Source organism: Rhamphochromis longiceps, linkage group LG7, assembly GCF_057381845.1.
Source record: "Rhamphochromis longiceps isolate RC_006_pf linkage group LG7, R_longiceps_female_GT1.1, whole genome shotgun sequence".
NCBI lineage: Eukaryota > Metazoa > Chordata > Actinopteri > Cichliformes > Cichlidae > Rhamphochromis > Rhamphochromis longiceps.
In genome coordinates, this window is record NC_140563.1 from 69977195 (window position 1) to 70002742 (window position 25548).

Consider the following 25548-nt stretch of genomic DNA (forward strand, 5'->3'; position numbering starts at 1 on the left):
GTTGCTAACATTATCTCTATCTAAGTCCTCTGTGAAGGCACTTTGTTAGTTTTCATCCAGAGCTTGCTTTGGACTTTTCTTGGTAGTCGTCTCAGAGAGACTCAAACATCTTTTGGAAATCCTTGGCCTTTAGCTACGAGGCCAAGAAAAAGAAACAGGAGCTACGGCCTCCAGGAGCTGATGGGGAAAGAAAAACTTGCTTTGGCTGAAAAATGCTGGAGATGCTTCATCTGTGGGTTCATGTTTGAGAACTTTTATACTTTGCCATATGGAAGTAATTAATGTTCTGACTGGTTTAATTTTGGTAGGTTTAGTAAATTATACACTAGGAAACTTTGGTTCAATCCATTTTCCCAACATGAGTAAATGACTGGAACTCTCAGGGTTGCTCAGAGTAGGTGGGTAATGGTATCAGACCAATAACTATTTAAGGGTAAGTTTGTGTGGGCCCAGCACATTTTTGTTTGGGGTCATAATTTGGTGTCGTACCGGGCCACGTTGATTCCCAATGCCGTCCTCGTTTCCTCACCACCTCTTTGGTCGATGCGCCTGGCAGCGTCCACTACGTCCTCCACCGTCTGATACTCATCCAGTGTGAACTCGTGGACAACCGAAGAGCCGTACTGAATGACTCCCACCTGCAGCCAAAATACAGCTCTGTCCACATGAACAATAAACCACTCATGCAGCACCTGTCACCTTCAAACTATGAACAGATGAACTCTCAGATCTAAGATCAGTGGTAACCCAACATTTCGGAGAAGGTCAAAATTGACTTTTTGGGGAAAATGTGAATAGTTTTGGTGTTCCTTGTTCCCGGACTGGAAAAACTTGGCATGACAATATAATTAAAACAAGAATTGCATATTCTGACTGTGTGGGGTTTAGAGCCGGGCACTGATGATGACTCAGACCTCAGAGGGTTAAAAGCACTACAGTCTTTGTGTGCAGATAGGGCAGGATGCTCACTTTATCTGGTTCTGATCAAGAGATAAACTAACCTGTGTCTGACCTGGTCCGATGTAGAACTTGTGCAGGATGTTTATGAGGAAGTCTTGAACTTCATACCAGGGGTAGATGGAGTTGGAACCATCCAGAACAATCACAATGTCCATGAACGTCTCACACCCTACAAGATTGTAAAGGAACGTTAGAAACTGGATGGACAGATGGACGGATAGGTGGATGGAAGTGTGCTGATTACTCTGCAGGGCAGGTGCGATGGTGTTGGACAGCTTGAAGTTTCGGCCGACTCTGGAGCAGATCCCAGTGCTGTACAGGGAACTTCCACATTCGTGAGACCAGAGCGGACCGCAGGTCTGAGGCAGCACACACACCGAGTGGACAAACACAAGAGGAAGGAAGAAAATCAAAGCTTAATGACTTGGTGTGACGTGCAGAAACACATGAAATAAAACAAAACCAGTGACAACAGCAGAAGCTCTGCACGGTGTTTGTGCTGTTGGTGCTTTTTAGTGGCTCAGGAGGTAGAGCGGGTTGTCTACTAATCAGAAGGTTATGGGTTCGATCCTCAGCTCCTCTAGCCTGCATGTTAAAGTTTCCTTGACTGTAAATGTTAGGTGAAAAGCACTTTAGGGAAAGGTTGACTAAGCTTTGGAGTAAGAGAGTACTAAGTACTCAAAGTTCTATGTAAATATGAGTCGTTTACCATTTTTTGACCATTTTTACTACAAGTATGTTGTAAAATCTATAAGTGCTGAGCAGTTAAAACAATGGTGACTGTTTGTTTTCACTTCCCTCTGCTCTGTTCTTAGAGGCCTCTACCTTAGCTTTGATTCTGGCGGTGACTTTATCGTGATGAACTCTTTCGGTGGGACTCACCACAAAGCTGCTGTCTTTGGGGTTGGAGGTCAGCGTCATTCCCAGCCTCATCTTGTCCTTCCTCTCAGACACGTTGTTCAGAGTGAGTCTCCCTGATCACAGCCAGAGCAGATGCTTTGTGATTTTAAGTTGAATGTTTTAGTGTGTTTTCCTGTGAAAGTCCTGAATCTTCCTTCCTGTAGCAGTTCCTGCTGTCTGAAACATCTAACGGAAGCATTCCTACATGCAGCAGCATTTCCACTTTAAAGGGCCGACAAAGCAGTGAGCCTGAGGTGGCAACAAACCGACATGAAACCTGAGGCCAAGGCGATGACACCATGGTGAAAATGTCTTCACCATGAGGTCCACGACCTTCCCCCTGCAGGTTTTACTCTGACCTCTGTGACAGTTTACACACCTGAAAGCACCTGATCATCAATATTCATGCACTGCTGCTCACCCAGGTTGAGTCGGCTGCAGTTTGCAGAGTTCTTGCTGTCCAGCGGGCATCGGTACACATCGCCAGTCTGCTTCTTCCCCGTGGACTCAAAGGGAGCTCCAACCAGCAACCTGCAACCACGCACACAGTTTGAATCACAAACTTTATTTATAATGCAAAAGTCACGAATTCTAGAAAAAGAGGGACTCGTCTTTGAGGCTCGAACGCCGTATCGGACTGGTTTTATATGGTTAGATGTCCAAAGCCGAGCTGTTGGACTGCTGCACGTACACTTTATAATACAGCTCACAAAGCTCATGACTTTTAAGTATTTGTGGGTAAATATAATGACCTTATAATTCTAAATAAAATATATTATTACACCCTTAGTTGCGAGCTGTATTATGTCACCAACTGAACTTAAGTGTGTGTAACCTGAAGCATTATGTCATTGTCTTTGTCCAGGCTCAAAGCAAAGAGGAGGGTTTGCTAGGATTAGCCCGAGCGTTCAGGAGCTGTGAAAGACAGAACAGGAGGTTTCTGCACCATCACTCACAGCCTCCACTCAGAGCTACAACAGCCTACAGTGTGTGTCTGATATGAAAACGTTATGTTTTGTGGTCTGTTAATCCTTTCATTGGAGTGCTCTTGGTTGGGTTCTGGCCCAGTATGAGCTGCGTTTAAATCACAGACCTTCTTGGTATTTTTCTGCACGTACAGAAACTTTTTCACTTCCCCTCCTCAGAGGTCAGTCCTCGTGGCAGCGGTCATGTTAGACACAGATCCTGCTGCCACAGTTACACTCAGCAGGCGGGTCATTAGTGTTAACCGGCGTAAACGCCACCACATGTGGCCTCAGTGGCGGTTCTGGGAAGAGGGCTGACTCACATACCAGAGGAGCTGCTGCGGCAGAGCGCTAACCCTCAATCTGCTAAAGTGTCTCCTGTCCACATCAAACGGCGGAAAAGCAGGGCTGACAAACCACATCCCAGAACGCAGGCGGCCCGGGTTCACATCCTGCAGACAGAAGCACGCCTCCGAGCCTCTGACATCATCCCGCCATGCTGATCACTTCCTGAGCAGGTGATGTTGTTTAGCTTTCGGTGAAACTTCAAACTGCACGGGCTCTTCTGCTGCTGCTTTACGGGACTCTTTGTCATTTAATTGATGATCTCCGGGATGTTTTCCCCGAAACCAACAGCTCGAAGGTGAAGCCTGATAAATCTACCGGCGTAGACGCTGCTGGAGTTAAAAGTGGTGATCTTCTATCAGACAATTACAGTGTTGCAGACTTTCTGGAGTAATCCGATTACAAGTCAACCAAAGCTTTCCTCTCACAGGTTTGATTGCTTTTATGACCTCAGCCTTGTTCCTGCACAAACATCCCAGCTGACCACCGCCGAAGAGCCCAAACCAGCCTGTGTGGAAGACAGCGTCAGCCATGCCTCCAGCATCTCTTCTTCTTTCGATGCCACTCGTTCCCCGATGACGATGACCTCACGTCACAGCTTTTATGATCAGTTTATATGAAAACAAGTGTTCATTTATTCCAATATCTTTACTTGGTGATGCCACTTTTAGGCCATCGCTTGTGTTTCTTAGCGTTGTCTTTCTCCTCGAGTTCTCCATTCGTCACTTCCTGTTTTATTTTGGTAACAGCCTGTGTACATCCTGTCCTGCCCAACATAGATAATTTAATTACATGTAAATTTTGTTAAAAGTAACAAACTTTCACTGCTTAAAACATTGAATTTAATCGAGTGTGGTCAAATAAAGTGTACGTGGCATGGTAGAGATTCATACTAAGCTCATTTTCCTTAATAATTAATTATTTAAATACAAAAAAAATTAAATAATAATCAGTTCCTGCGATTTTATTTTGGATTTGTGATGAACTTGTTTTTATTTTTGCCTGCATCTGCTCGTCTCCTGCAGCACCTTTTGTTGCTCTTTCACATTTAGCTTCATTAGAGTAGATGTCTTACAGCTGGCTGTTACTGAAGGAACGCAAGTCAGAGCCTCTGGTAGCAGCTCGGCCTGATGGTGCACACACACACACACACACACACACACACACACACGGACAGCAGCTTGAATCCTGGCTGAGGAAACGCACAGCGGGAGGTTTGACCTCAGATGTAACTGAGGTCACCACAGGTCCTTCGGCGGCGACTCTGAGCCGTCGCTCTCACAGATGTAACCGAGGCAGATGTTTGCTCTCTGTTACTTTCAACAACCTGATGAGCAACACATCTGCTGTCTAAGTGGAGCGACACTCGATTGTGTTGCAGTTTTGCAGACGCAGCACCTGAACCAATCGTGAGTGAGTAATCAGTCCTCACTCGTACTTCGAGGGAATCACAGACTGCAGATCAGATTAATGCAGAACAAAGAAGGGGAAACAGGGATGACCAATCTCTGATTACACTGCGATTTATGCGCTTTGGGACTATGATGAGGAAAAAGTGAAACTCGTGTTGCACACGGTTAAACAAAACCAGATAAATATCCAAACCAGGACACGCAGGACAAATAGAGTCGATAAGAGATGCATGAGGACATTTCCTCTAATGTTACAGACTCAGCTGACCTTTATCAGCAAACAGTTTCTGCTTCAACATATTTGAAAGGTTTCACACAATCCACCGAAATCGATATCGGGGATCATTCGTCTTAGAGACGTTTAAAGGAAGAGTCAAACTAATGAAGCCACTTTAAAACGATGAAAACAGCTTCATGATCAAAGCGGGCTCGTCCTCACTCTCATGGCAGCTCTCTGCGCAGTGAGCGAGGCACTGAGGAACATGGAGCTGCTAGTGAGGAGACCACAGCTTCTCTTCATGGTCATTGGCCAGAGGGGCCGATGGCGCGATATGGCGGCCTCGCCTCTGTCAGTCTGCCCCAGGGCAGCTGTGGCTCAACCGTAGCTGCCTCCACCAGTGTGTGAATGTGAGAGTGAATGAATAGTGGCATTGTAAAGCGCTTTGGGTGCCTTGAAAAGCGCTATATAAATCCAATCCATTATTGTCTCAACCCTGCATGTGGACAGTTCACTCCTGTGGGTACCCGCTGCATTAAAATGCGACCTAACACAATTGCGACCGACCCACGCTGAGCTTCGAGAGCGCTCCAGCTGAGCCGTCCACAGAGGAGAGGAACGCTCCGGGGTTCCTACAGCCTTTTCTCCCAAAATAATCTGACGTGTTTATGCTGCTACACGAATACGTTCAAAGGACAACCTCTGACCAAAGCCTCGCTCTTGTGTGACCGACCTCCAGCAGAGAAGGTGAAATGGTCAGCATTCAGGTCAGAGCAGCATCCCTGAGATCTATCCATACAACATCTGTTTGACAGAAAGTCTTTCCCATTTCCTTTATATTGGGCTGCCTGTAGATCAGGAAGCAGACCAGATGATCATCTGTTAGCCTGAAGGTTGACGGTTCGATCCCTGGCTGCTCCAGTCTGCACGCTAATGTGTTTGTGAAGCTCAGGTACTCCCGATGAGTCCATTGGAGTGTGAGTGTTAGATAGAAAGTACGCAGGTGTAGAGGAAGTGCTTGTGTGAATGAGACATGTAGTATAAAGCGTCCATTCACTATTTCAGTGGACCGCGTCCAGCTGCAGACAGCCACCCACTGAAAACATCTGGAGCTTCATGAAACCAAAATAATAATTGTCATTTCTATGAAAAGGAGTACCGCAATCTTTTTATTAGCCTGAACAAACAGGACTTTAAACCTCATCAATGTACAGAGCAGGAATGAGAAAGACGACTGATCGCGGCTGAAACAGGAAGCAGGCGGCAGTCGCAGAGCCTGACGGTTTATTGGTACAAAGAATTCTCCCATGAACTCAGGAATATTGAGGATAACTGGGAAGACAGAAGGCGAGGATTATGCCTCTGTGCCGAGTGTCTGCTTAGAAGTCAAACACCTGAAATGCAGATATCACCGTGCAGAAAAACAATCCTGCTGAATTACCGTGTCAGATCCCCTTTACAACACGCACACACACACACACGCACACACGGTGGCGAGCGGCGTGATGGGCTTCACAGAGGGAGGCTGGGGAATAACAAACCACAACACATAGTTTCCAGATCCGGCGCTCCGCCTCCAGATGCAGGAGAGACTGCTCGCAAGACAAATGCAAATACTTTCCACTTGTTTACCTGAGACTTCAAAAGGAAGAGCGATTCTGTAATCCTGGAGGATCGCGAGGTATGCGTCACGGCTGAAAGAGTTTCCAGATAACAAAAAAACTGTTGGACAATCTCACCTGCAACCGCAGACAGAGGCTGAGAGGAAAACAACAGCGTAACCTCCTGATAATTAACTAAGTGCTCACAGGTTTCTGCTGTTTCATTTTCTGCCCTTCTGATTCCCAGGTGACGAACAAACACTCGCTGACGCTGCCAAACGTTTCATTCTTTCCACTGATTCTGAACGTTATTTAAAAGATTTCAAACAGCAGCGCATCATGCCAAGATCTAAAGAACCAAAGTCAGCGACGTCATCAGTCTGAAAGGTTACAGGCTTTGGGAGTGCAGCGAACCACAGCGAGAGCCGTTATCCACACGTGGAGGAAAACTGGAGCAGAGCTGAACCTTCACAGGAGCGGCTTCAACGGCTCATCCAGAGGCCGCAGAACAACATCGACTCTGCTCGGTTAAGGTCAGAGGTCATGATTCAACAATGAGAAAAACACGGGGCAAAAATGACCTCCGTGAGAGTTCAAGGCTCATCTCACATCTGCCAGAAAACATCTGGATGATCCCAGAGAGGGTTTGAGCCCCGTCACATCTGATGAGACGCCATCACGGCAGCAGCAGACATGGTGGTGGTCTGGGCTGCTCTGCTGCTCCAGGAGGATGTCCTCCCATCAGTTCATGCCATGAAGCTCAAGAGCACTCAGGCAGCAGGACAATGATCCAAATGAAGGTCTCGGAGTGGACCTTAAACAGCTGTTCATCCTGGAAAAACCTCCAACATGTCTGAATTCAAACAATCCTCCAAAGATGAGTCGACCAAAGTTTCTCCACAGTGACGTGAAAGACTCACTGAAGGCATCACAAACACAGCACTGCTGTTTCTGCTGGTGGAACAACCAGTTACCAGGTGTAGGGGCAGTTACTTTTGCACACAGGGCAGGTAGGTTTGATCACTTTGTTCCCTTAATGAATGAAATCATTGGTTTTGTGGTTTCCTTTGTCTGATATCAGATACTTTCCCACAGCTCTGTGCAGAGTTTTTGTCACCAAGACTTGATCAGTTTCTCAGTGTTCCTAATATCTCGTTTTTATTCTGAAGCTTCTTCGTATTTTCATATTTCTTTCTAAAGTCGTCTTCTTTCATCCCACTTTAACACACCTCATCTCCTCTGAAGGCCCGCTGAGAGTCCACGAAGGCTGAAAATATAAAGATGAAGGATGGGAGAGCAGACTGAGCGGGGAGCCAAGGACAAACTGTACAGGAACAAGTGTTTGCACGAGAGCGCGAGAGTGACGACCTGCGTTATGAAATCTGGATTTTCAGCAGTAAGAACTATAAATAATGTCCACATGCTCTGCAGAGAAATGTTCCACGTTTCAGTCTCGTTGGTGGAAAATGTGTCATCCTAACATGATCTTGACATCTCGACATAATTCACGGCCACGCTGCAGAGGGAGGACGGAAACAGACGAGCGGCGTTCCAAGTCGAAGGTATTTCAGCTCCATGGCCCAGAACATACAAACCTGCTGGCTTCAGACGGGCCGCGGCCTCCAGTAAATCCCAGCACCCCGCCATTATCTTTCATCCTCAACCAGACACGCAGACACGCAGACACCATCTATTCTGTCCTCACCTGGAGGAGATGTTCAGCTTGAGCTGAGCCTCCCCGAGGAGACGAGAACATTTTCCTAGAACTCTCTCCAGTTTTGAACGTGTTGGAAGCCTCGAGATGGAGCGCTTCGACATCGCCGGCCGGACACGACGAGCAAGAAACCGAGAGATGTGGCCCCGCCCTGAGTCCTCGCCTGCGTCAAAACGGACATCACGTTTAATTCAGGCCTGAAACTCACGAGGGAAGACTTCACTGAGCCCTGCAGGCTCATCTTCACATAAACCTCCTTCAGTCAGACTTTACAGGTGTCGCCCCCTGCTGGCTGTTACAGTAATGCAGGTTTAAGGCTTGGTTTTGTAAGCTGCTGCCATCTTTTCACTTCAGCCTACACCTGACTGCACCTGTCAGCCGTGTGCCATCCTGCTAACGCCAGCGGGTTAAACTTTGCTGTAACCATTGGACTCTCAGTGGAGTCTCGGAGCTACTTGGACCCTGAAACAGTTCATGAACAGGTGGGTTAAAGTAAACCAAGGAATCTATAAGAACGGGTTCGGGACGCGACGCCGGGATTCTCACCACTGCTGTCCTCCCGCCTCGTGCTGCTGCACCGTGTACCCGAACTGAGCTTCTTTAGACCCAGCGAAGATCTTGAAGTTCTTCGTGTCAAAGTTGAAACAGAGCTGAAGATCTGAAAGACAGAAAAAGGTTTGTTTTTATTCACCACCCATTAAAACCAGTCCACAGTGAGTCCTGCAGCCACGTGAGCTGGGAACGGCCCAACAAAGTGAAAGCAGCTGTAACGCAGGCTGCTATTGCTCTCAGAAGCTGTGCTATCAACCTAACATCATCAAGCTGCTGACGTAGACGGTATCTCTGCAGTCCAGACTTTATTCACGTATCACCAAATCACAGCAACAATCACTTCAAGGTGCTTCATGTTGCAAGGAAAAACCCAACAATCATATGACCCCTATGAGCAGTACTCTGGAGACAGTGGGAAGGAAAAACTCCCTCTTAATAGGAAGAAACCTCCAGCAGAAAATGGGAAATACTATTTTCACACTGCTAAAAATGACTTGTGCTGTACTTAAATTTACTTAATTTATCATTTGTGTTTCCTTTCCTGTAAAAACCTGACGCGTGTTCCTGCCTTTAAGTGTTTGCAGGTAAACATATAATACTTACACATATATATATATTATCATAATTATAATACACTGACATTCCTTTTAATCACAGGGGAATTCTGCCTTTAGTCGTGGGCCGTATCTTAAAGTGTTACGGAGCGTTTTATTGTTATTTTAGTTTTCGTTATTTTAGTTTCGTCTCCCTCTGTCTCCCTCTGTCTCCCTCTGTCGCCACGACCGCCGGGGTGATCGTGGCTCAAGAGTTGGGAGTTCGCCTTGTAATCTGAAGGTTGCCGGTTCGAGCCCCGGCTTGGACAGTCTCGGTCGTTGTGTCCTTGGGCGAGACACTTCACCCGTTGCCTACTGGTGGTGGTCAGAGGGCCCGGTGGCGCCAGTGTCCGGCAGCCTCGCCTCTGTCGGTGCCCCAGAGTAGCTGTGGCTACTGTAGCTGCCATCACCTGTGTGTGAATGTGTGGATGACTGGATATGCAAAGCGCTTTGGGGTCCTTAGGGACTAATAAAGCTATACAAATACAGACCATTTGGTAGTCTCATCTCTTTGTGTGCCTTTTACTTCCTGATTGTCCCTGTTGCCTGCTCAGACCCCAGCGTGTACATACAGTTGGTCCTGTCCTGTTATTTTGATCTAATCCCATAACTCATCCATGCCGTGGTGGATCTGATGTCATCACTGGTTGGTTTTGTGTCTTTCCTCCTGCTCCGATGACGTAATCAGCTCTCAGCTTTCTCACTGAGAGCGTTTCTGGTTACGGGATCATCTGATTGGCTGATATGTCATTCACCAGGTTTAAAATGCATATGGCATTCATTCACAACCTTTTGATCTCAGTGTGACCTTTTGACCATTTGCTTTTTGTCCGTATGCTGCTGAAGTATTTCCTGAGCACTCCGGTTTGCTTCTCCCAGCTGTGGCGCGATTGGAAAACTGGGCACGCTGCCGGGATCGTTGGCCAGCAGTGGTGATGAGTTTGGCTGCTGAGGACAAAAGTGAAAGACGCTGGAAGCCAGAAGAGTCGTGTTTGTTTGCTCGTGGCTCAGAGGAATCTGCCCCTGTTTGAGCTGGGCCAGGAATCCGGGCAGGGATCGATCCGGGTCTGACGGTCGCTGATGTGGACGATCCTCCCGACCTGTGGTCAGTGACAGGTTTTTCTATGTGCGTCTCATAATTGAAGGCAGATTAGAATCCAGATTGAGTATCAGCTGTGAGATTAGTTTTGTTCCTGTTTCCACAGAAATCTCCACTTTTTTTAGAACAGTTCAAAGACGGGAGCGTTTCATGATCACTGCTCGATGAGCTGCCAAAGCCCGTCTGTGCCGCTTCCTGCATCAAACTAACAGCATTTCATAAAGAGAACGTCACACGGTGGAGGTGTGATGGTCTGGGCTGCTCTCCAGCTTCAGGACGACTCGCTGTAAGTGAGGAAACCGTGAGTTCTGCTCTCTACCAGAAAGCCCTGAAGGCAGCAGGACAATGAGCAGAAATGCATGTCCACCTCTGATTGGCTCAAACAACAAAATGACGTTTTGGAGCAGCCAGTATTAAATGAGCGTTCATGCTGGAAAACCCTCCATTGGTCCGAATTCAAACAATCCTCCACAGTGACGTGAAAGACCCACTGAAGGCATCGCAACACTGGACTGCAGTTCTCACTGCTGAGGCTGGAACAATGAGTTACCAGGTGTAGGGGGCAGTTACTTTTGCACACAGGGCAGGTAGATTTGATCACTTAATGAATGAAATCGTCATTTAAAAAGTGCACTGAGTTTACTCTACAGATATCTCCAAAATACACAAACAGCACCACGAGCTCCACAAACACTTCACTATCTTCGTCCGAGACGTTCTATCAGACCTTTGTCTGTTTTTAAATATCTTCAAAAACATCACTTTTTCCAGTTTGCTTCAAAGTTTCTGCTTACATAAGACGACACGTATCAAAGATCATGCTGATCATCATCCAGAGCAGGCCGAGCTGCTCCCAGAGCTGGCTGCGCCGTTAATATCTCTGCTTTCTTTAGTTATATAAAAGTTTTCTATGTATCAGAAGAGTTTCAGGCTGTTCTGTGCCTGAAGCAGACAAAATCACAGCAGCACGCTGCATGTCTGTGGTTTCTGTAAAACGCCAAAACCAGCAGAAACACGAGAAGCTTTTCAACTTTCAGTTTGTTTGGTTACTGTGGCTGGAGGTGGGTGTAGAGCAGTGCTCCCTCTAAGCTGCCCACTGCTGGCACAGAAAATCTGCGATGCGCACAAAAAAAATCTGACCTGCACTGAAATTAAAATTAAACTTTAACAATTCTGTTCTGCAGTGTTAGTCAGTGACTGGCTGCTCCCGTGTGGGATCAGAACGATGCCGCCTTATCCCACAGTCCAGCCAATGATGCGATTCGCATTCGTATCCAATCAGCGTGGTTTACAGGCTCTGACAGCGTCCTTATGTGCGACACCGGTGTTTTAGCAAAGCAGCTGATGTGGAGTGAAGCCACGTTAATGCCAACGTGTACAACCATTGGAGATGTGAGCAGGACAGACGGAACAACTGACGGACAAAGTGTGGACTTTATACCAGTTTTTAAATTGTGTTGATCGGCCGCGTAAAACCAGAGTTATGATAAAATATCTGCAATGTTTGTTTCCTTCCTGAATACTGTCGTTGTTTATATTTACTGCAGGAAGAAACGGTAAAAACGGCGTTTTATAAGGAAAACGCTCGAAAGCCTGTGAGCAAAAACAACACCAAACCCCTCCCCCTGCCCTTTCCTATTGGTGGAAAAATGTACCATGTTGACCAATCAAAAAATGATATGGCAACATGACCTTTAGTTGTTTAGGGAGGAGGAAGTTTTAGGAGTGACGGCGTGTTTGAGATGTGAGAGATTTGAGACGTTTAGCACAAATCTTGTGTAGTTAGTGTGTAGTTAGTGTGTAGTTAGAGTGTAGTTAGTGTGTAGTTAGTGTGTAGTTAGAGTGTAGTTAGTGTGTAGTTAGTGTGTAGTTAGTGTGTAGTTAGTGTGTAGTGAGTGTGTAGTTAGAGTGTAGTTAGTGTGTAGTGAGTGTAGTTAGAGTGTAGTTAGTGTGTAGTTAGAGTGTAGTTAGAGTGTAGTTAGTGTGTAGTTAGAGTGTAGTTAGTGTGTAGTTAGTGTGTAGTTAGAGTGTAGTTAGTGTGTAGTTAGTGTGTAGTTAGTGTGTAGTTAGAGTGTAGTTAGAGTGTAGTTAGTGTGTAGTTAGAGTGTAGTTAGTGTGTAGTTAGAGTGTAGTTAGTGTGTAGTTAGTGTGTAGTTAGAGTGTAGTTAGTGTGTAGTTAGTGTGTAGTTAGAGTGTAGTTAGTGTGTAGTTAGTGTGTAGTTAGTGTGTAGTTAGTGTTTAGTGAGTGTTTAGTGAGTGTGTAGTTAGTGTGTAGTTAGTGTTTAGTTAGTGTTTAGTGAGTGTGTAGTTAGAGTGTAGTTAGTGTGTAGTTAGAGTGTAGTTAGTGTGTAGTTAGTGTTTAGTGAGTGTGTAGTTAGAGTGTAGTTAGTGTGTAGTTAGTGTTTAGTTAGTGTTTAGTGAGTGTGTAGTTAGTGTGTAGTTAGAGTGTAGTTAGTGTGTAGTTAGTGTGTAGTTAGTGTGTAGTTAGTGTTTAGTTAGTGTTTAGTGAGTGTGTAGTTAGTGTGTAGTTAGTGTGTAGTTAGAGTGTAGTTAGTGTGTAGTTAGAGTGTAGTTAGTGTGTAGTTAGTGTGTAGTTAGAGTGTAGTTAGAGTGTAGTTAGTGTGTAGTTAGTGTGTAGTGAGTGTGTAGTTAGTGTGTAGTTAGAGTGTAGTTAGAGTGTAGTTAGTGTGTAGTTAGTGTGTAGTTAGAGTGTAGTTAGAGTGTAGTTAGTGTGTAGTTAGTGTGTAGTTAGTGTGTAGTTAGAGTGTAGTTAGTGTGTAGTTAGTGTGTAGTTAGAGTGTAGTTAGTGTGTAGTTAGTGTGTAGTCAGTGTGTAGTCAGTGTGTAGTTAGAGTGTAGTTAGTGTGTAGTCAGTGTGTAGTTAGTGTGTAGTTAGTGTGTAGTCAGTGTGTAGTTAGTGTGTAGTTAGTGTGTAGTCAGTGTGTAGTCAGTGTGTAGTTAGTGTGTAGTCAGTGTGTAGTGAGAGTGTAGTTAGTGTGTAGTCAGTGTGTAGTTAGTGTGTAGTTAGTGTGTAGTCAGTGTGTAGTTAGTGTGTAGTTAGTGTGTAGTCAGTGTGTAGTCAGTGTGTAGTCAGTGTGTAGTTAGTGTGTAGTTAGAGTGTAGTTAGTGTGTAGTTAGTGTGTAGTCAGTGTGTAGTCAGTGTGTAGTCAGTGTGTAGTTAGAGTGTAGTTAGTGTGTAGTTAGAGTGTAGTTAGTGTGTAGTTAGAGTGTAGTTAGTGTGTAGTTAGAGTGTAGTTAGTGTGTAGTTAGTGTGTAGTTAGAGTGTAGTTAGTGTGTAGTTAGTGTGTAGTTAGTGTGTAGTTAGTGTGTAGTTAGAGTGTAGTTAGTGTGTAGTTAGTGTGTAGTTAGTGTGTAGTTAGAGTGTAGTTAGAGTGTAGTTAGTGTGTAGTTAGTGTGTAGTTAGAGTGTAGTTAGTGTGTAGTTAGTGTGTAGTTAGAGTGTAGTTAGTGTGTAGTTAGTGTGTAGTTAGTGTGTAGTTAGAGTGTAGTTAGTGTGTAGTTAGAGTGTAGTTAGTGTGTAGTTAGTGTGTAGTTAGAGTGTAGTTAGTGTGTAGTTAGTGTGTAGTTAGTGTGTAGTTAGAGTGTAGTTAGTGTGTAGTTAGTGTGTAGTTAGTGTGTAGTTAGAGTGTAGTTAGTGTGTAGTTAGTGTGTAGTTAGAGTGTAGTTAGTGTGTAGTTAGTGTTTAGTCAGTGTGTAGTTAGTGTGTAGTTAGTGTGTAGTTAGAGTGTAGTTAGTGTGTAGTTAGTGTGTAGTTAGAGTGTAGTCAGTGTGTAGTTAGTGTGTAGTTAGTGTGTAGTTAGAGTGTAGTTAGTGTGTAGTTAGAGTGTAGTTAGTGTGTAGTTAGTGTGTAGTTAGAGTGTAGTTAGAGTGTAGTTAGTGTGTAGTTAGTGTGTAGTGAGTCTGTAGTTAGTGTGTAGTTAGAGTGTAGTTAGAGTGTAGTTAGAGTGTAGTTAGTGTGTAGTTAGTGTGTAGTTAGAGTGTAGTTAGAGTGTAGTTAGTGTGTAGTTAGTGTGTAGTTAGAGTGTAGTTAGTGTGTAGTTAGTGTGTAGTTAGTGTGTAGTTAGAGTGTAGTTAGTGTGTAGTTAGAGTGTAGTTAGAGTGTAGTTAGTGTGTAGTTAGTGTGTAGTTAGAGTGTAGTTAGTGTGTAGTTAGTGTGTAGTTAGTGTGTAGTCAGTGTGTAGTGTAGTCAGTAGTTTTGTTGTGTGTCAGAACAATGAGGCGCCTGCTGAGTGTTACAGGTGTTACAGCAGTGACACATCTGCTGCTGTCAGGCCTGCAGGTATCAGCTGTTGTTCTCCTTCATCTCATAGTGGACAGGAATTATTTTTTGTGACACAAATAATTTTTGTGGCATCAGATTTGATGCAGAACAGCTGATTGTTCTGTAAATAGTTTGAAATGTTTGTTTAAAAAACACCTTGGCTGCATTTTTAGGTAAACAGCTGCAAAACTTTGTTGTTTGCAAAACTCAGTTACTTTTTGAAGAAGTAACTAAATAATTAATTACCCAACATTGGTCATTATTTACTGTATGTTGCAGACAGAGTTACAGACTCTCTCCCAGACCACAGACTCACAATACAGTCAGAGCTTTATTGGAGTTCAAGTTATTTTTGCTTCCAATAGTGTTAACATGCTGCACATGAACAAGATTGTTTACATTCTCATTGTAAGTGGGCTGAAGCAGTTAATTAAAAGTCGTCTAACATAAATGCTGTAATTTGATTACTTTAGTAAACATGTAACTTGGATGCTGGCGTGACCACAGTGCACACGTCTGCTGGCGCTCACAGTGGTCCACGGGACGCTCAGGGAGTTTGTGTGTTCGCTCAGACACGTGGAACATTAGAACGCTGGTGTAGAGACAGCTCTGAGCGGCAGGTTAATCGGTTTGCAGATGAGGTGAAATCAGATTCAAACAGCACAGGAACGAGTTCTCAGAGCACCTGTCGAGGAGGGTGTGGTAACTAATGACTTCCTGTTTGGTGCAACCAACCACAAACTGAGGAGCAGCAACAACAGCGAGAGCGTAACGATCTGCCTAAAAGCCACGGCGTGCTGTTAAATCGTTTTATCCTCTGACATCCTGCAGAAAACCTCATCGCCCTGCAGACCGCCGAACCTCCGGGGACAACAGCCTGATCCTCCAGCCATCACACCAAACTGCACTGATGCAATAAAGAGGAGAGGGACGGCTTCAGTGTGAGGAAACAGTTTAAACAGAAGAAATCAGGAAAAATGGTTCCTGCGACCGTCCGCTGGGACTGAGGAGGGCCAGTCTGTAATCCTACACCGCAGTGCTGCAGAGGATGGAGACATCAGCAGCGCCAACACGGCCTCGCATGCTTTCCAACAGATGTCACAAAATCAAATGATGTTCCTGTTATTTCCTGTTTTATTTTGAAGTTACTCCGTTTACATCTTACTGCGCTCAGCTTCCTGCCTTTGTTGTTTTCCCACACAGGTGGTCAGCTGATCGCTCTGCACAGCAGGGATGCTGCTTCCTGCTCGCTCAGTTTTCTTTTCCTACTTTGTACGTTTGTTTCCTCACACTCCCGCTTTCCCTGATGGACTGCCCAGCCTGGACTGAAACACCAGGGTTTCATTTGGGTCTTTCTACCTGGGAATTCTTGCCTTGTAGTACCATCAGGTCATTTTTTACCATGATAAATAAGCATGGCACCTTTTTAATGGATTTTGGAATATTCCAGTTTAGTCTGAAAGTTGTTGGTGAAGCTTCAGTGCTCCCTGTCTTCACCAAGTTAAATGCAAAACCAACATAAACCTCTTGAACATCCTCTCTGAGACCTCGATCTTTAAAGACTCTGCAGTTCCTCTGACGTCCAGCAGAGGCAGCAGTGAGTCAGTCCCCATAGACTTCTGTGTTAACCCTCTCAGGCTCAAATTAAGTTTTTTGTTGCTAATGCACAACCAAGTCCTGCAGTGGTACTTCTGAGTAAAAAAACTCATAAAATATGTATGTGGGGTGATCAGGTTGTTAGTTTTTAACTGTTGCAAATCTGCAACGTCTGCATGGAGAGGGTTAAAACGTTACAGCAGAAATAAACATGTTTGCAGCCTGACACACAAACTTCACACCAACTCTATTGAAGTTTGAATTTCGCATTAAGGAGCTTGAGCCAGAAACCGCAGTCGGCCGGCTACATCCACTTTTGCACACTGCTCTCCACACACCTGAGTGTCTGAAGCAGCCATTACTCCAATTTAAAATCTTCCTTCTCATCTGGGAACTCTCTGCTGCGCCTCAGCAGCAAAACACAAGCCTGCCGTCGGAGAGCTGCATGTGACGTCCTTGTTTTGCCTCATCTGCGCATGCGGGTCTCTTCGGGACCGCAGAAGGCTTCATGTTAAACTAATCTGAACACCTGCACTAAACAAAAAGGATCTGTGTGCACTCATGCTCACGAAGGCTCACCGTCTCTCGAAAATGTTAGAAAGTCTGACAGAGGCTGATAAATGTCAGGATCTAAGAACTTTTAACAAACCAGAGCGAAATGAATTTTGGGAAGAGAAAGAAAAGTCCAAATGTTGAAGGAGCTGCAGCCTGTCTGCAGTTTCAGAGAGGAAACAGTCCACATCCAAAAGCTTTCTATCCAGATTTTGGACCTGGACTCAAAGTCCTCATCTTGCTGGTGGACCATCAGCAGCACCTGTCTGATGTGACCTCTCTGACCTGCTCTGTGTTACCTGTTGCATCGCTCACCTGGCAGGAAGCTGTAGGTCCACAGCAGCAGAAGGTGGTGATAATCCATGAGTGCGTCTGAGAGAGAAATAAACAGAGTGTGAGTGAGTGAGTCCCGGCTCTGCTGCTCTGATGTGTGAAGAAGGGAGGAGGAGGAGGAGTAAATGCACCTCCTCCTGCCTCATGTGTCTGATTTTTTAAAGAGCCTCTTAAAGGTCACCTTTTCTTTTCACAGCAGGAGCTTTAATGTCTCAGTCGCTGCACAAACAGGAAATGCCTCCATGTGAGTCTGTGATTCCACACGGTGCTGAAGCCCAGATGTGAACATCTGCCCAAAACTCCCCGGGAGCACCGGGATAATGGATAAACAGTCAGGAAGTGCATCCAACCACAGAGCGGTGCAGTTTTAAATACATCTGTAAGTACACGTGTCCATAAGCGCACTTGATCATTTTGAATTGTTTTGTTTCAAACCTGCTAACAAAAAAAGCTACACAAAGCCTGCAGTTCCTCTCACGCCCACTCCAGGCTCCAAAAACTGTATATAAAAGATGGACATAGTCACCATGACGCCGCCTGTTGGTTTTGGACGTAACATAATTTTAGGATTGTGAGCGTGACCGCGTTACGTATTTGTTTGGAGCGAGAAGTGACCACGAGTGGGATAGAAGTGATACGGTATCAGCTAATACTGCAAACTTTACACGTTAATACGATTAAACACGTGAGTAATACAAACATCCTCCCTCGTTCAGGGAGAAATTAAGAGGTTTGTGTATCAGGATGTAAACGTGTTTGTTCCTACTTGCTCACAGGGGCCATGTGATTGTTGAGTTTCCTCTGTATGTGTTATTGTAGGGTCTACCGTACAACACAAAGCGCCTCGAGGTGATGTTGTTGTGATTTGACGCTGTATAAATAAAGTTTAAGTTTGAGGAATTATTCATCTGGCCCGTGACAGGAAGTTTACTTCCACATGTTGAACCTGAAGCTGAGCTTATTGTCCTTGGATGGGACGAAACTCCACAGTGTGACTGTGTCAGCACACTTTCCACTCTGTTAATCATACACGCTCACACTCACAGACGCTCCCTCCCCATCAATAAAAAGATGCTGGCGTGCAGCGAGCTGGACGGCGGCATGCTGCTGTCACTCTGTCTGGAAAAACAAGTGGAAACTGGGAGTGAAAGCAGCAGAATTAAAGCGAAACAGATGGACGAGCAGCCGAGGGTCGGTCAGCGAGCGCGGCTCCCTGCGTGACACCGATTATGTCCTGGTTCACTTTCACTCAGCCTCTGTTAGCTTCAGCTCTCGCTGCAGGAAAAGCAAACAAAGCTTATATTTATATTTCCCTGAGGATCGTACAATTATTTCTATCACACAGCAGGAATCAAATCTGAAGTGAAAGATGGAGAATTTTCAGTTCTTTTTGCGTCAGTGTTATTTTATAACCCATCATAATTTATGTGACATGAGGCGGCAGAGAGGAAGATTTTAAGCTTTCAGCTCAGGTAGAGGTGGATGTCTGATACAAAAAGGACCGAGTGTCTCTTTAACCGTGTCCCGGTCCAAACGCATTTCCTGAAATCACCTGAACATCCGCACTGAAACCGAGCCGGCCTGAGAGCGATTCTTTCCTGGGGCATTCAGACGGCTCATGTCGGAGCCCCCGTGAGCCCGTGGGCTGCAGTTACACCCTGAGCTGCTCATCAAAGCTGCAGAGACCAAGAGTGAGGAAGAGGGCTCACGGTCGTTGCATCAGACACCAACATACTGTTTTCAGGGTTCTGAGTCTCAGTGACAGAGACCTGCAGCCTGTCACGTGTCTGTCAGAAAGACTCGTTTCTGGGTAAAACAGTCTGCTGGACAGTTGTCATGTTGTGTTTGTGTCCTCTGTCATGGACGTGTTGTACAAAGTTGTATTTTTCCAGTACTTAGCTGAGGTTACTGGGAGTGAGGAAATTAAAGAGCTCGGTTTAAAGGCTCGGTGGCAGAGTTATGAGTCTGCTCTGTGGTTATTTCTGTGGATGAAATGATCTCAGAGCGCTGTGGTGTTTTCAGTCTGTATTTGTCACCCTGTTGGTGGTTCTCGTGTCAGAGCTTCATGTTATTCTGGTCTGTTTCGACCTCTCTGGTTACACTTACGTCCCCGTCTGTGGTTTTCTGCTTTCGAGCGCACCCGCATCATGAATCAAACACCTGCTTGAATGTTTGATGCACCTTCAACCTGTTTTTGATCATCAGGTTTTTCTCTCTTCAGTAATCAGACAGGAATGTGTACTTACAGAGAACACGTTGAAACGGAGATCAGTGTAGTTTACTGAATGCTAACCATCACAGTTCAACTTCACTCAAAGCTCTTAAGCATCTTACATTAAATGGAAAACAGTGCATCCAGTAAGTATGTTGTTTTTTGTTTATTAATTAGAATAAAATGATAGATTTTGCTCCAGTAGAATAAAGTAGTCTGTATTCTAACAGTCTAATTCCAGACCAACTTGGTCATGATTGGCTCCTCTCACTGAAATTTACTGACAGCCATCCAATCAGGTCAGACTGCAGCTTTAGCAAAATAAGTCATACCTGACATCGGGGGGGAATGGAAGAAGGTTAACACTGATCTGACTCCATGGAGCAGACATGACCATTGTTAATCAGCTGTTCTCACATGTGATGAAGGTGCTGGGAGTGTTGGGCCCTCCTCAGGTCACAGGTGAGACCATCTCTTGGTCCTCGGGAGTGGATGGTGCTGTAACAGCTGCACACTCGCCTCCTCTCATTGCTCAGGTGCATTTAACACAATGTCATGACATTCAGATTTAGTGTAGATGTAGGTGGGTGTAAAACAGGAAACTAACTTCATTAAAGGCAAAGAAAAGTCCAGAACACACAAAGTCCACAAGGAGGAAATTAAAAGACAGACGTCCAGCAAGAGAACTGATTGTAAACACATGGAGACAAAGAACAGAAGCAAGACGGCACAGGACGAATGAGGGGGGACACAGGTGATCACACAAGGGAAGTCACAATAAATGCAAAACAACAGTGACAAGTAACTATCAAAATAAAACAGGAAGTGAGAACCATAACTAAACTGGTGAACAGACACATGGATGAACTTAACCTGAGGGAGCTGACACAGAAGGATGGAACAGGAAACACCGAGGAAATGCTGATGTGGACCCTCGGCCTCCGTGGACCCTCGGCCTCCGTGGACCCTCGGCCTCCGTGGAACCTCGGCCTCTGTGGAACTTCGGCCTCTGTGGAACCTTGGCCTCCGTGGACCCTCGGCCTCCGTGGAACCTCGGCCTCTGTGGAACCTCGGCCTCCGTGGACCCTCGGCCTCCGTGGACCCTCGGCTTCCGTGGAACCTCGGCCTCCGTGGACCCTCGGCCTCCGTGGACCCTCGGCCTCTGTGGAACTTCGGCCTCTGTGGAACCTCGGCTTCCGTGGAACCTCGGCCTCTGTGGAACCTCGGCCTGCGTGGAACCTCGGCCTCCGTGGACCCTCGGCCTCCGTGGAACTTCGGCCTCTGTGGAACCTTGGCCTGCGTGGAACCTCGGCCTCCGTGGAACCTCGGCCTCCGTGGAACCGGCACTCTATGGAGACCACGCATGATTTATATGTAAGTGACAGTTTTTCTCAGTCGCTTTGGTGCTGTTCTCAGATCAGAATGAAAACTCTCAAAACCATTAGTGCAACCTCCACAACATTTAGTCATTTGTGAGCATCATAGTGTCGCCTTCCTCTGAACAAACTGCAAATGCTCTTGGACGTATATCAGTTGCTTTCAAACAATTCTCTGCTGTAATCTGCTTTACTCTGTGTAGTTTCATGCAGTACAATGGCAATTCAGTGTATATACTCACAGAACATACAAAATGCATTATGTTACACAGGAAACGTTCTTACATTTCTCTCTGTAAAGTGTGGAGCTGGAAGCCAGAGCACCACTGCACACATTCATATACATTGTTGAGGTGGTTTCAGTCTGGCCAAAGGCAGAAGGCGTGGAAGAAATCGCACTGACAGAGAGCAACCACTGATGTCCCAGGCCGTTTTCCAGTTTGCACCAGTTTTGAGAAATACACAAACTGCTGTGCAAATGTTAATAGTGATGTGAGAAAACTGTAATAAACAAATAAAACACCGTGTATGTGTGAAGATGGCTGATCCAACAAAACATGGAGGTGGACACGGCGGTGCAGAGCAGTCGGCGGCATTTCCAGAACACTTTCCTCAAACATCTCTGATTGGATAAAAGTTTTATGGTAGAAAGATTGAAAGGATGAATGTATATTTATAGATAGATAGATAGATAGATAGATAGATAGATAGATAGATAGATAGATAGATAGATAGATAGATAGATAATGTTAAGAAATATACTCTAAAACACTTCTTCAGTAAAGACTCAGAGAAGAGAAACACATAGAACTTCTTGCTAGCAAGGGCGGCCTCCAAACTGAGGCTCGCGCTGAGGACTGCCCCGGTCTTTATTTATACTTCAGTGTGTGTGTGTGTGTGTGTGTGTGTGTGTGTGTGTGTGTGTGTGTGTGTGTGTGTGTGTGTGGGGTCCTGCTGATCAAAGGGTCGTATAACATGAAAGCACAAAAGGTACATCCTTGGTCATAAAGAGGGTAGTCTCCCCCTCACCCTAGATGGTTCATCCTAGATAACACAGTGAAGAAGTCCAGCAGTTCATCTAAACAAAAGGCACTTAGACTATAACAGACATAGCTACGTTAAAACAATAAAACAAGGTACGACCTCTCCCCATGCTCCCAGGATGTGGGGGTGGACGCTAAAACACCTTGAAGTGTTACAGGCCCCCTAGGATGAGACATTCTTTCAATATGCCACCAACTGTATACTTCTACACACAAATGATTACATGCAGCATTCTACCATATGCAAACTTATATCACTAAAAGATTATACTGACTACTAAGTACAATTTTCCTATTAACAGATAGATAGTATTGTAAATCCCATTGTCCTTCTCTCACCCCAACCAATCACAGCAGATGGCCCCGCCCCTCCCTGAGCCTGGTCCTGCTGGAGGTTTCTTCCTGTTAAAAGGGAGTTTTTCCTTCACTGTCACCAGTGTTGCTCATAGGGGGTCATATGATTGCTGGGTTTTCTCTGTATGTATATTTTTAGGGTCGACCTTACAGTATAAAGCACCTTGAGGCGACTGTTGTTGTGATTTGGCGCTGTGTGAATAACACTGAATTGAACTAAAATATGAACAAAATGAATGCAGTCCTGTAAAGCCCGATATGTGAGCACACACTAATACAAACACAAATCTCACTGCAAAAATCAACCAGTGACAATATTCAATTACAATTTTATATATAACATGAAATTCTTAGTCTCAAAATAAAGAAAATGCTGTTTTCATTCAGCTTTCATGCTGGATTGAGCAAATATGACGTTTTATCTGACAAACTAAAATATCAGTAGATAGTCTGATCTGAACAGAACTGACATCTGGAGTTTCCATATGGCACACTAATTATAACAGAGAAATTAGCCAAGACTCAGACATTTTGTAATGTATCTGTCCCAAACTGTACTGATTCGTTTGGATGGTAACAAAGACCAGTGAAAACATCAGGATTTTATCTTTCTGAGACATTTTAATGTGGCCTGAAAGTCAGTTGGACAGTCCTTCTTCTTTTAAAATAAATAAATATAAAAAATCATCATATATGTTCAAACTTTGTACCATAAAATCTGCATGTAAATCGTCCCGTGTTGACCTGTGATGGAACGACCCTGTTAGTAATATCTCATCATTATCACGTCGACTGCTGTAACAGAAGAGGAGCGGTCCAGTGTCTCGTGTACTTTTGCAACCCAGGGTCCTCCTGATACTCCTTCTGTGGGCTCCTTAAACAGTGCTGGCTGCTGGTTGGAGGCCCGGCTGCTCTGCATTAAAATTCAAGGCAGCGTTCCCGACAATCTGCCAATTTTGATAAACGGCTCAACATTTTCTCCAAATCCAGGACGGCTGAAGTCTACCCTCTCTTCCAGAGGGGATGAATCCGGCATGCTGACGATCTGACTGTTTTTGGTTTTTGTCAGAGATGAAAGTGAAAAGTAGGGAAATTTGGGAAATTTTCACCCTTTTTGTAGCTCAAGAAGGAAAGACGCTGAATTCAAGGAATGCAGTTAACAATAATAATAATAATAATAATAATAATAATAATAATAATAACAACAATGATAATAATAATGATAATAATAATAGCAACAACTTTATTTTTAAAGCGCTTTCAAACAAAGTGCTGTACAACTATTTGAAGCTAAAAAGATAAATAAAATAAAAGCGATACAGGTTAGACATTAAACTGTCATTATGTTGTTGTTATTATTATGTTACTATGTAGATTATAAATTAAAATAACACTGCAATTAAAACTGCTGAAACAGAATCAGAAACATGTCTGAGAGATGTTTCTGATTTCACACGGACCCCCTTATCCCTTCCTCCACCCACGACCAGTTCTAGGTTCCCTCCTGCACGCCCCACCACTCTAAAAATCCTATTAACGGCCCTGCAAAGGCCAGGACGTGGACAGAGAGCAGCTTCCCACGCGAAAGGCCCATTTTTAACGTTTTCATGGTCGTGGTTTTACACTGTCAGCCGAGGTTAACGTCAGGGAAAGACTGTGGTCCGATTTAATCCAGAAGAATGGGACTTTATCAGCATTTAGACAAAACCGCCTTCTTTCCATAACTTTACTTAAAGTGCTTTCATTTCCTAACCGCAGATCAGATTGTGGAATATGAATCGTGGTCTCGGGCGTGCAAACATCTCTCTGACCTTTACCCAGCGGCTCCTTTTACTGCCTCGGTGTAACCGTGAGAACAGCGACTCTGCTGCTCCTCTGGGGAACATCAGGCCCGAGATGTGATGAAGCAGGTCTGAGTGCTGCTGCTTCTGATCTTAATAAAGTGGAGTGCTGTAAAACACTGAAGCTACAGCCGCTCTCCAATAAGTGCCATGCTGGATTTTCAAGAAATCATCCTGCACATGCACATCTTTAGGCAGGAATATTTCAGCTCAACATTTAAAGGAGAGAGTCACTCAATCATTTCTGATCATTTAATGTTGCTTTTGTTGCCGGGAGAGTTGCCCGGACCTGCTTTACGGTTACAGACGCCGTTAACTGTTCCCAGATGGCCCGCAGAGGTTCAGGTCCAGCCAGGGATCGGGACAGGCGCACAGCGTTAAAGGGCTTTTCCACAAACAGGTGAAGCTCTCACAGCGGCGCAGAGCTTCAGCTTAACCTGGATATCTGTTTCTTATCTGGCTTCGCTCACCCTAAAATCATCGGTGAGGCTGAGACGTCTCATGGAGGTGCTTATCAGCTCGATAAATTAACCCCAGGTTTCCCACTCTCTGTGTGTGTGTGTGTGTGTGTGTGTGTGTGTGTGTGTGTGTGTGTGTGTGTGTGTGTGTGTGTGTGTGTGTGTGTGTGTGTGTGTGTGTGTGTGATAAGATGAAGTCTTTTTAGTTGAAAACTGCTACATGGATAACGTCTATTTAAAGCCTGAAAACACAAATCTGTCAGGGCACAGAGGTCCAGCTCATCATCGTGCATTCCTTTACAGTAAAGTGTAGACGTGTGTGCAAGACCATTTTACCCAGCTGACGTGTCTGACAGCAAATACAGAGCAAATTAATGTTTTATAATAAGTCAACAAATACGAGGCTTAGGCGCCCTGGTTTGCATTATATCACTGTGTGAGCTCAGTGCGGCTCCAGCGTGAGTCTGTAATCTTTTCCAGAGACGCGCTTTCTGAAATTTCCATCGCTGCTCATCGCTGAGCAGAGACGAGTGTCTGCTGCCTCCTAGTGGAGAAATCAGGGGACAAGCTGAGACGTTGTCCGGTCCATACATGACCTCAGCAGAAATGTGCCCTAATTTATAATGAATTACTCCAGGGCTGTGTTCATATGGCGTTATTTTTGTGCCTCTGAGCGCACGTAAAAAAACGTTTGCAGGTGCAAGTGTTGCATTTTGAGGAGAAATTTATTTTGAGCGAAGAAAAGCTGAATCTGAGTGAACAAAATTCATTGCTGCGTATTTCAGTGTTTGCTATGTGTTTTGTGGCACAAATATAACGGTGTAGAGAAAGAGTTGAGCGCGCACGGGCAGAAATGTTGAGAGCGCGAGCGACACACTGCGAGCGAGCGCAAATTCAAAAGCTGAGCGAGAGGAGCTGCTGTTGTGTGTGTGTGTGTGCGTGTGTGTGTGTGCGTGTGCATGCATGTGTGTGTGCGTGCGTGTGTGTGTGTGCGTGTGTGCGTGTGCATGCATGTGTGTGTGCGTGCGCACATGTGTGTGTGCGTGTGTATGTGTGTGTGTGCGGGGATAACAGCAAACACTGAAATACAGTTTTTGCACGCAGCAATGACTTTTGTTCACTCAAATTTCTCCTCAAAATGCAAC

General features: G+C 45.1%; 1 protein-coding gene across 2 annotated transcripts in view; it reads right to left on the minus strand.

Annotated features, from left to right (window-relative positions):
- Nucleotides 1–21501, minus strand: part of LOC146666927 (integrin alpha-11-like) — a 46670-nt gene extending 25169 nt beyond the window's left edge. Inside the window, exons 1-9 of one of the 2 annotated variants that reach the window (XM_085415056.1) lie at nucleotides 20993–21501; nucleotides 17301–20679; nucleotides 17102–17158; nucleotides 8661–8772; nucleotides 2282–2391; nucleotides 1843–1934; nucleotides 1205–1319; nucleotides 1002–1129; nucleotides 490–638 (exon numbers count right to left, since the gene is read on the minus strand). In XM_085415056.1, coding sequence (XP_085271182.1) covers nucleotides 490–638; nucleotides 1002–1129; nucleotides 1205–1319; nucleotides 1843–1934; nucleotides 2282–2391; nucleotides 8661–8772; nucleotides 17102–17150 — 755 coding nt within the window. In that variant the 5' untranslated portion in view covers nucleotides 17151–17158; nucleotides 17301–20679; nucleotides 20993–21501. Of the gene's footprint in view, nucleotides 1–489; nucleotides 639–1001; nucleotides 1130–1204; nucleotides 1320–1842; nucleotides 1935–2281; nucleotides 2392–8660; nucleotides 8773–17101; nucleotides 17240–17300; nucleotides 20680–20992 lie in introns of those variants that run through there. The other variant, XM_085415057.1, reaches the window with a different exon arrangement.
- Between the last annotated feature and the right edge of the window lie 4047 nt (nucleotides 21502–25548).